The following is a 9607-nucleotide window of genomic DNA, read 5'->3' as shown; positions in this document are numbered from 1 at the left end:
GTGTGTGTGTGTGTGTGTGTGTGTGTGTGTGTGTGTGTCAAGGATATGTGTGTGCTGCCTGCGCTGGTTAGGAGAAGGAAAAAATGGGATCAAATTCCTTCACTCTGGCGTCACATGTTGCCAGCCAATCGGATTAGGGCTTTCCTCAGAACCTTAAAGCGCTATAAAGCCCGCATGCAAAACGTTTTCAGTTCAAAGCACTCAAGCTTCTTGGGGATTGTACTCGGGAACGAGAAGGGAGCTCTTTACCGTTTCATTCTGCACAGCTGAACACAGAGTCGTACCTGCTGGCGTGTTTTGGGTTGTTTCGTGTTTTTTTCGTCCTTGCAAGTGCGGATCCGTTAGCAGAAACCAGACTTATCCTGGAGAACTCGTGCGTAAAAGCGCCTCATCTCCAGATCGGCTTTTACGCACGGTACACGGGAGAGAATTTGAGAATCTTCCCCGTTTTTTTTACCTGTTTTTTTGCTGAAAGGTTTTGCTCAAGGGCATCCTGGCAAGGTGAAGTGAAGTCAGAGGCTTTTCCCCTCCTCTCTTTCAAAAAAGCAGAATTAACTCCACGATTTCACGCGTAAATTGGCACCAAACAGTTTTTCGTATGAATCTCCTCGACCCCTACCTGAAGATGACGGAGGAACAAGACAAGTGTCTCTCTGACGCCCCGAGCCCGAGCATGTCCGAGGACTCTGCGGGCTCCCCGTGCCCGTCTGGCTCGGGCTCCGACACCGAAAACACCCGGCCGTCGGAGAACGGGCTGCTCAGAGCGGACGGATCTCTGGGCGACTTCAAGAAGGACGAGGAAGACAAATTTCCCGCTTGCATCCGCGAAGCCGTGTCCCAGGTGCTCAAGGGTTACGACTGGACCCTCGTGCCCATGCCGGTGCGCGTTAACGGATCTACCAAGAATAAGCCCCACGTTAAGAGACCAATGAACGCGTTCATGGTGTGGGCTCAGGCTGCTCGGAGGAAGCTGGCGGATCAGTACCCGCACCTTCACAACGCGGAGCTCAGCAAGACACTCGGAAAACTCTGGAGGTAAAGTGTGGATGCGCTGTAAATAGTTCGGCACTTTTTACGTAACGATTAGCATGCACTGTCTGATTTTTTGTTAATATATAAATGTAGAATTTCATTTTCCCCCCACAGTTAGCTCCTTTTTGTTTATGAATTACAGCAGAAACTGACTGGTTTAATAATTGGTCATTTGTACGCACAGACTTCTCAATGAAGGAGAGAAGCGGCCGTTCGTGGAGGAAGCTGAGCGTCTCCGGGTGCAGCACAAGAAGGATCACCCGGACTACAAATACCAGCCCCGAAGGAGGAAGTCTGTAAAGAACGGGCAGAGCGAGGGCGAGGACGGCAGTGAGCAGACGCACATTTCCCCAAACGCCATCTTCAAAGCTCTCCAGCAGGCAGACTCCCCTGCATCCAGCATGGGAGAGGTGCATTCTCCTGGAGAGCACTCAGGTGAGGACCTCCTGCCATCATTTCAGATTGTATAAGATAAATATTGACTTTCAGTCCAACTGGAATGCTTAAACAGTCCAAAACCTGTTCTTAATTTTAAAGCAAAATCTAACCTGTGTCATTTTGTGCCCTCCAGGCTCCCAGGGTCCCCCTACCCCTCCCACTACCCCAAAGACTGATGTCAGCTCAGGCAAGGTCGATCTAAAACGCGAAGTAGGCCTCCGCTCCCTGCCTGATGGTCCCGGTGGGCGACAGCTCAACATTGACTTCCGTGACGTGGACATCGGCGAGCTGAGCAGCGATGTCATCTCCCATATTGAGACCTTCGATGTCAACGAGTTTGACCAGTACCTCCCTCCCAATGGCCACCCGGGCTCCACCAACGCAGCGCCAGTAAGTTACACCGGCAGCTACAGCATCAGCAGCGGCGGCGCTCCAGTCAGCCCCCAGTCAGGAGGCACCTGGATGGCTAAAAGCCCGAACCAGCAGGGACAACAGCAGCAGCAGCACACCCTGACCACCCTGGGGAGCAGTGGGGCTTCAGATGGCGCTCAGACCCAGCACAGGACCCAGATCAAGACAGAGCAGCTGAGCCCGAGCCACTACAGCGAGCAGCAGGGCTCCCCACAGCACGTCAGCCCCTACAGCCCCTTCAACCTGCAGCACTACAGCCCCTCCTCTTCCTACCCGGCCATCTCCAGGGCACAGCAGCAGCAGTACGACTACCCTGACCACCAGGGGGGAGGCACTACAACTGCCTCCTCCTACTACAGCCACGCGGGGGCGGGGCAGAGCTCGGGGCTGTACTCAACTTTCAGCTACATGAGCAGCCCAAACCAGAGGCCCATGTACACGCCCATAGCCGACAACACAGGGGTGCCCTCCATCCCGCAGAACAGCCCGCAGCACTGGGATCCAGCGCCGGTTTACACCCAACTCACCAGACCCTGAGACACTTACAATGCAACACTTTACTCTGGGGGGAGGGAGGGTGGTTCCCCTGTCAATCAGACACTTGAACTCAGAAAAAAAAAGAAAAAAAAGAGAGAAAGGAGAGCTGGACTTGTGATTGGCTCACGTAGTGCCTTGCTATTATAGAAGCTATATATTATATTTTTAGAGAGATGGAAGACTTTAAGAAAATCCTCTGTGAGGACTTACTGATTGTCAATATTTCTGTAGGTACTGTTTATGTTTCCATAATTTTTCTTTCTTTTCTTTTTTTTTTTAATATTCTGGCAGTTTGTAACCCATGGGGACATGGGGGTGGGGTGGGCAGAGGGTTAGGATAATTATTTGTACCTGTAGATATAAAATAAAATAAAAAAACAGCTTTATTTTTTTTTTTAACCAGTTCGGCAACTAACCACTGGCAGTAGTGCAGATTCTGGTTCTCTGTCAGGTTTCTGTTACTTTTTGTTGTTGTCGTCGTCGCCGCTTACTCTTTTTGCGTGCCATTCAGCGAGTACGGTTTGTATTTTATGCTGTTGGAGTCCTGTTGTTGTCTGTTAGGCAATACAAGAACAAAGAGAGAGACTTTGCCTCCCAGTGCCGCGCTGTCTCGATGGCAGGGAGGGAGACCGCGGCCCCTTCCACCACCCGTGCCTTGGATTTAACATTTTCCCCCCGATGTTTTGTACTTTTTGTGTGTCTGCGCTCAATGGCTGCAGCTGAGATTACGCTTAACTCTCCAACAGTGTGTGCTTGACAGCCACAGGAAGTCACCTTTGACCCCTCCCCCCTGCGGTCTCCCCACTCCCACAGGCTGGTGTCCAGTATGCACCCCCCAAACTTTACCCTCCAGGTCAAATCCAGTTTTATTTATTTATTAACTTTATTTCAAAGTAATTATTTTACATGCTATTCTTATTACTAATGAATTGCCCTCTTTGCAATGTAGACAACATATAACCCCCCCTCTTTTTCTTTTTTCTTTTTGTTTTCCCAACCCAGGAGGTACGTAGACAAAATGGTACATGCTGTAGTCCTCTTTTTCTGGTTTATTTATCTTATCTAAATGTTTTAAGTATGTGTTTGCCTTTGTTTCGTGGGTTTGGAGGGGGGACTATCTAACAAAATGATTTTTATGTTATTTGTGAATTTTTCTTTGCGTCGGACTTCAAGATATGGCTGAAAGAACTGGAAAATAGCATCTCTCACAGTTCTCTTTTTGTTCATGCATTCACCAGAGGGGAACATACATCCTTTCTGCTCTGCAAGCTCCATTTCCTTTTCTCTGAGTATCAAAGAACTGATGATTCCAGTAATCGTTTACCCCCCTTCCTGCAATCTTACCATGTATTTGTACTGTCTTTAAAGACACTTTTGTATATGTATTTGCAATAAAAAAGAAAATGCTATTAAAAAAAAGAGTTTGTCATTTATGACTCAGCATACAACTGCAATACCACAGTGCTGACTAACATATGACACCAATGTTGTTGATGATACTGGTGCAGTGAAAGGGTTAAACAAAGAGTGCCAAGAAGCAGCGTTAGTGTTTGTTTTCCCAGAAGCCCTGCGTTTTTTTTCCTACCCTCTTCCTCCTTCTCCTCCTGTCAGCTGGTGACAGCAGGGGGTTGTGAACCTTCTAGAAGGGAAGGGGTCTGGAGGTGGGCGTTCGATGTGGTAACATGTAGTGTGGTAAAACTAATAAAGGTTTATCAAATTGATTCCAAAGGAAAACTGGGCTGATCAGGTCCTGCTTAGATAAGACAGCAGGGAGGGCTGATCCACACAAACAAGTCCACACTGCAAAACAGGATAACACTGAGTTATTTCAAGCATTGCATTCAAAGCATATGGTTTTTATTTTTACAGGACAAAAACGAAACGCTTGCAACTACAGGACAAGTTATTGTGCATCAGCCATCCTGTTAAAAGTCAGCAATGTAAGCTGAGAGCAACCTGAAAACTAAGAAGACACTTAGAAAAGTTAAAAACAGAGTATTTTGAAACCATTGCAACTACAACATAAGAGACCAGTAAACAGCAATAGTTTTAATAACTGATGTAATTAAGTGAAGCTTATAACTGAAGAAATCTGGAATTGTTAAATGGTCTCTCTGACCCAGAATGGTAAGCATTTCAATTGAACTTTGAGCCATTTGTCTGAGAACTGGGACCTTTATATCAAGTTTGGAAGTTGTTTTGTTTCTTAATATTATACTGTATATGTTTTGTTTTATTTCAGTCAGTATGGGTCTGCTTGTTCATCAATATTTGTATGTTTGCACAGAGGCCTTTCTAGAACTGTGCGACCTGTGCAAGTATCGTTGACTCTGCTCTGCTGTTTGGTAATTTTTAAAAGAATAGTTAGCTATTTGATGAAGTGCGCTTTTTAGTTTCTTTTATTTGAAAAACACACCTAGCAGCACGGTTAAAGCTGAACAGAACACATTATATCACATTTGTCTTCACTTACAGTTACATAACAAACTGTTACATGAGCTGCATTTGTGTTTTTGTACAAATTAAACAGACATTCAGTGTGTTATTTATGAGGTTTTAGAGTGCTGATTCACCAATACCACTGACATTCCATAAATCTTCATGCTTATTATGATTCAGGAGTAAAATCTCTAGTGTTTCCCCTTTTGTGAATTGTTCATAGTGTGAATTTTATTTACAATTATATCCTTTAAGTTATTGCTAAGTTATCAGCTAATGCTAAAAGCTAGGTTTCCAAGCTGTTTTTGCTCAACTGTAAAGGTGCTAATTAGCAGTCTAATAAAAATACTAGAAATTCAATCACTAAACTGAAGCAGAAACTTCCTGTATGAGCTCTATCATAGTCACACCAGAGGACTGCTTTAAAAATGTTTTAAAAGAGAAAGTACAAAAACACACTGGATATATCCAGGTTAGTTACTTGAATTAGCAGATTTAATACCAAGGAGACAGCTATGGGCTACAGGTCCTTGTGCTGGCACAACTAAAGTGGCCACATCCCTAACTTTGAGCCATACAAGTGTCCAAATGAATGAGATGTATAAAAGATGGACACAGCATGCGTGACATGGTTTTCTTAAGCCAGTTTTGAAGCTCAAAGCTCATCCTTTCTGTGCATGCCGTCTTTGTAAGTAAAAACAAAAAACAAATGTGCGTCTGACTTTGATACCGCACATCGTTTGTTAATGACTTGTGCCTGAGAAGATGTTACCCAGTGAGTCTGCACAGTAAGACCAAGTCTTGAAAAAAAGACTTTAAAAAAATACTTCTATGGGACCCAAAGTCTTTTTGCGACCACAGTTGGTGCCATTCATGCATTTCCCAATTGGTTTAATTTTGTACAACTAAAAGCTACATCTAAGCTTTTTATGTTGTAAAAATCCACAACATACTTCTTGTGAAAACACAAAAAGATCCATAAAGGCTGTTTCTTTGTACGAGGTTGTGAATATGCTTTTTAGTGCTGCTAGTTGTTGTTAGGTCATTTCAACACCTGACTCACCTTCAGAAACCAGCCTCAAGTGGTAATTTCAGGAACTGCAGTTTTTGCCTGATTTAGTGATGGAGGTTATGGCTTATTTAAATACTCTTTAATACTGGTTCTCAGTAGTGTTTAACCTGTCTATAGCTATTTTTATTTCCATTGTAAATGGAAAGTATCTAAAGTACCACAACAACGGTTACTGAAGGATTTTCATAATTTTAGCACTAGCTTACCAAAGTATCAGCTCTCATCATACCTCTGCTTTAGGATAGGACCAAGCCAACTAGTTCTCCTTTTCCAGAACAACAACACGACTGACTTGAGGCTACAGCTGCCTATTGGATGTACGACCCTGACAGTGATATTGATCTTTCTCAGTAAGAGAGCAAATTGGTACCTTTCCCAAAATGCCTAACAATTCATTTAAATGCTATGACAGTTTTTTTCTTAGACACACAAGTGTAACACACATTCCCATGCAGTCTGGGACACGTTTGTATATTGAGCAATATGATTATAATTTAATTTACTGGAAAGGGCATAATATTATTGGGTTAAAGCCAGTCAATGTCAAATACTTGTTTAAGCCTTCATTCGGGGACTTGTGTGATGTATCACAGAGTTGTGACACTGAAACTGAGGCACTTCCACTGTGTTGCAGAACTTTGGATTTATTCTTGCGTTTCTTCAGACAAAAGCGTCTGTAACTAAAGTCACTACAGATAAAATCAAGAACAACACCTGTGATACTCCACGTACCTCTCTCGGTTGTTTGCTATTAGTTTCCTGAAATGTTAAATATTAAGTAAGTGGGCACAAGCTGTTGTAAGAGCAGACGTTTCCCCATGGGTACTCAGCTGGCATCAAACAAAGGTCAAGAAAGGGAAACACTGAATGATGTCACACCGTCGGGGGACTAAGCACCGTGTTCCTGTGATGTGGATTACGTGTTAGGTGACACAGCGCTCATGAACATTCCATTTCTGGAGGGTTGACGAGCCCAGTGGCTGAGCCAAGAATCACTCTGTACCCCATGACTGCTGATGGACCATAACTCTGTAGTGCCGTCATCATGACACATCACTTTTTTAAAAAATGACTTGATAATATCTACGGACTGGTTAGCTTTAGCCAGTTTGGGCAGATCCGTAGAAATGGACGATGACCTATTGATATGCACAAACAAAGGAGAGGAAAAAAAGAGGAAGAAAATGTCTCTGCCGTAATGAAAACTGTGATATAGTACACTCACGGAAAGAACATAGGAAAAGTATCAAACTGTCACTGAGAACAACAACATGTGCCAGCAAGACAAGCAACAAAGTTTGAATGTCATAATCACGGGCACACTGTGTCTCCCTATTTGTGCGACATACTTGGAATAGTTTCATTGACAGTGATGAGGCATTTATTCATGTCACAGTGAGCAAAGCCATCGGATATATTTAATCTTTTAAGTATTTTACAAACTCTTATGCACTTATATGCAGCATGTAATAAGTGTAAGATGCTGCTAAATCACATTTACGCTACAGTATACCATAGCAATGATTTAAAGTGCATTTAGACACCAGACACTCATCACTGAACAGATGAACTTGAACTGGTTGAGGTGAACAAATATAGAAACAGCTAGACTAGTTGTTGTGGATTGTAGCTGGACTGTAGCTTTGGGGCTAATGTAAATTTACAAACTATTCCAACAGAAGGTGAGCTTCAATGGCTGATTAAGCAATACAAAGTTCAACCAGAGGAGGAAAACAATGCAAAAAAGCAAAGAAATCATGGGAAACGGGAGACTGCTGCAGATAGCACTGGAACGCATCAGATGCTTTGACAAAGTGGAGATTTTCTTTTCTTTATAAATCTGCAAGGCAAAAACAATATGACCACTTTTATTCTTCAATGCACTCTGAACTCTCTTAGGCAAGTTTTCTTGTAATTTCTATGAGTAATCTACAGGTGTAGCTGTGGAGGCTTCATTTCAAAGCTCTTCTTTGGATGTTGTCTTCCCTTCTCTGTTGAGATGATCTCACACTGCGTCACTAATGTTGAAGTCCGGGTTCTGGGGAGGTCAATCCATGATTGACGGTGTACCATGGTTTGTGTTTCTATTCAGCTATGCTGTTACTGCATTGGCAGTGTGTTTGGGAACATTGTCATGCTGCAAAATAAAGCTGTTGCTAATCAGACACTTTCCAGATGTATTGTATCTGGAAAATGCATTCAGGACAAAAATCAGTAGTTTTCTGCATTCAGAAGCTCATCAACTTTGACTAGATCCCCAACACCACTGACTGAACTTCACCCCGAGCTGTGACAGTCTTCACCGTGTTTTACAGATGGCTGTAGACATTCACTGTTGTAACTCTCTCCTTAACTTAGCTGTACATATTTATGACAATTTGAACCAGAAATTTTATATCTGAAGTCATCACTCCATAAGACCTGATTTTGAGTCCAGTTTTTGTGCAGTTTGGTGGGTTTTAAAAACCAGATATACCAATATAAAAGCAAAATGTTAGATTTAGGCCACTCAGGTCAAACCTCTGTGGCATTTATCTTGTCTTGCAGGTAAAGAGGAAGCCCACCACATATGCAGCTCTTTCATAGGATGTGAGCTGGCAAGAGTAGGAGTTTGATTGGTCAACTTCCTGTAAAAATTTCAATTTGTTGGATGCATGTCTTTCACATACTGTCCATCTGCTATAGATATTGTTTTAGGCGTGTCACTTCTTCTTTTGTTCTCCACTTGTGCAGTCGATTCAAATGTTTTTAAGGACACACTGTACATCGTGCCCACAGATATTAAATCGTTGGCTAATAGCTCTTTGGGAATCATCTTGTTTGTGCAAAAACACCATTTTATACCTCTCACGTTGATTTCCAAACATAAACTCAAAGTTTGTGTTTGGAAATCTATTAATGAAAATTCCCAAAGTCAAATATACAAATATTGTAAATTTATTTGTCCAACTAGCTCAGCAAACTTGATTGGAAGAGTTCAAAGGTCATATATCTCATATACAAAATGTGACACTAAATCGGGATTTGTACACTTCCCCAGATGCAGATGCTTCAGGTAATCAGCATGGACAGATGTAGTTTCCTATATTTTTCACTTTGATTACTGAAGGAAATGAGGTGAATTTATCTGCCTCTATTATGGGTAATGAGATGGTTCTAAGCCTGCACCTCTAAATGAAAATCTGACATAGTGATAAATGGTAAATACAGTGTGTTCTCTCCCTCAAATATGGAGGAAATGAAAGGTGGCATAAGAAAAAAGGGAGGTGAGATAACAGAGTAAACAAGCCAGGGACAGACTGATGGCACCATATCAAAAAATAAAGAGTAGGCTGACTGCGGTCAAGAGCAAGTAGCCCATCGTCTCATCTGAAAAAGCCATCAGTCTCTGAAGCGCTCACATGTCAGGGGAAATGGTAGTAACAAGCACAGGACAGATGACATGTTTCACATGAATGTTTTCCACAGCAGACAGCCAAGCAGACAAGTCACATCACAGGAGAGGCATGAGCGCCGTCTCCGCAAAACTGACATGATCAATAGAGCCACCGCTGTAAAGGAGCTCCAATATGTGGCATCATCTTCTTAATGATTGATAACAATGTCCTCACTTGCTGGGAAAACCCGGCAAAACCGAAAGAGTAACAAGCAAACCTTTCACAAAAAGCCTCACTTAAT

The 9607-nt window shown here is 42.9% G+C and overlaps 1 protein-coding gene across 1 annotated transcript; it reads left to right on the top strand.

Moving 5' to 3' along the window:
- The first annotated feature begins 210 nt into the window (after positions 1-210).
- Positions 211-3821, top strand: LOC102204810 (transcription factor Sox-9-A-like). Its single transcript, XM_005721868.2, has 3 exons — positions 211-1035; positions 1217-1467; positions 1604-3821. The coding sequence occupies exons 1-3, from the start codon at positions 599-601 to the stop codon at positions 2416-2418; spliced, it is 1503 nt and encodes a 500-aa protein (XP_005721925.1). The 5' UTR covers positions 211-598; the 3' UTR covers positions 2419-3821.
- The last annotated feature ends 5786 nt before the right edge of the window (positions 3822-9607 follow it).

This window comes from Pundamilia nyererei, unplaced genomic scaffold (genome assembly GCF_000239375.1).
Source record: "Pundamilia nyererei isolate P.nyererei 1_Seehausen unplaced genomic scaffold, PunNye1.0 scaffold00005, whole genome shotgun sequence".
Lineage (NCBI taxonomy): Eukaryota > Metazoa > Chordata > Actinopteri > Cichliformes > Cichlidae > Pundamilia > Pundamilia nyererei.
This window is presented reverse-complemented; position numbering and strand designations above follow the sequence as displayed.

Excerpts from the sequence above, each read along its gene's own strand:
- LOC102204810 (XM_005721868.2), top strand. The coding sequence starts at position 599 with ATGAATCTCCTCGACCCCTACCTGAAGATGACGGAGGAACAAGACAAG. Across the intron at positions 1,036-1,216 it reads ACACTCGGAAAACTCTGGAG|ACTTCTCAATGAAGGAGAGA; the intron begins GTAAAGTGTGGA and ends TTGTACGCACAG. Across the intron at positions 1,468-1,603 it reads TTCTCCTGGAGAGCACTCAG|GCTCCCAGGGTCCCCCTACC; the intron begins GTGAGGACCTCC and ends TGTGCCCTCCAG.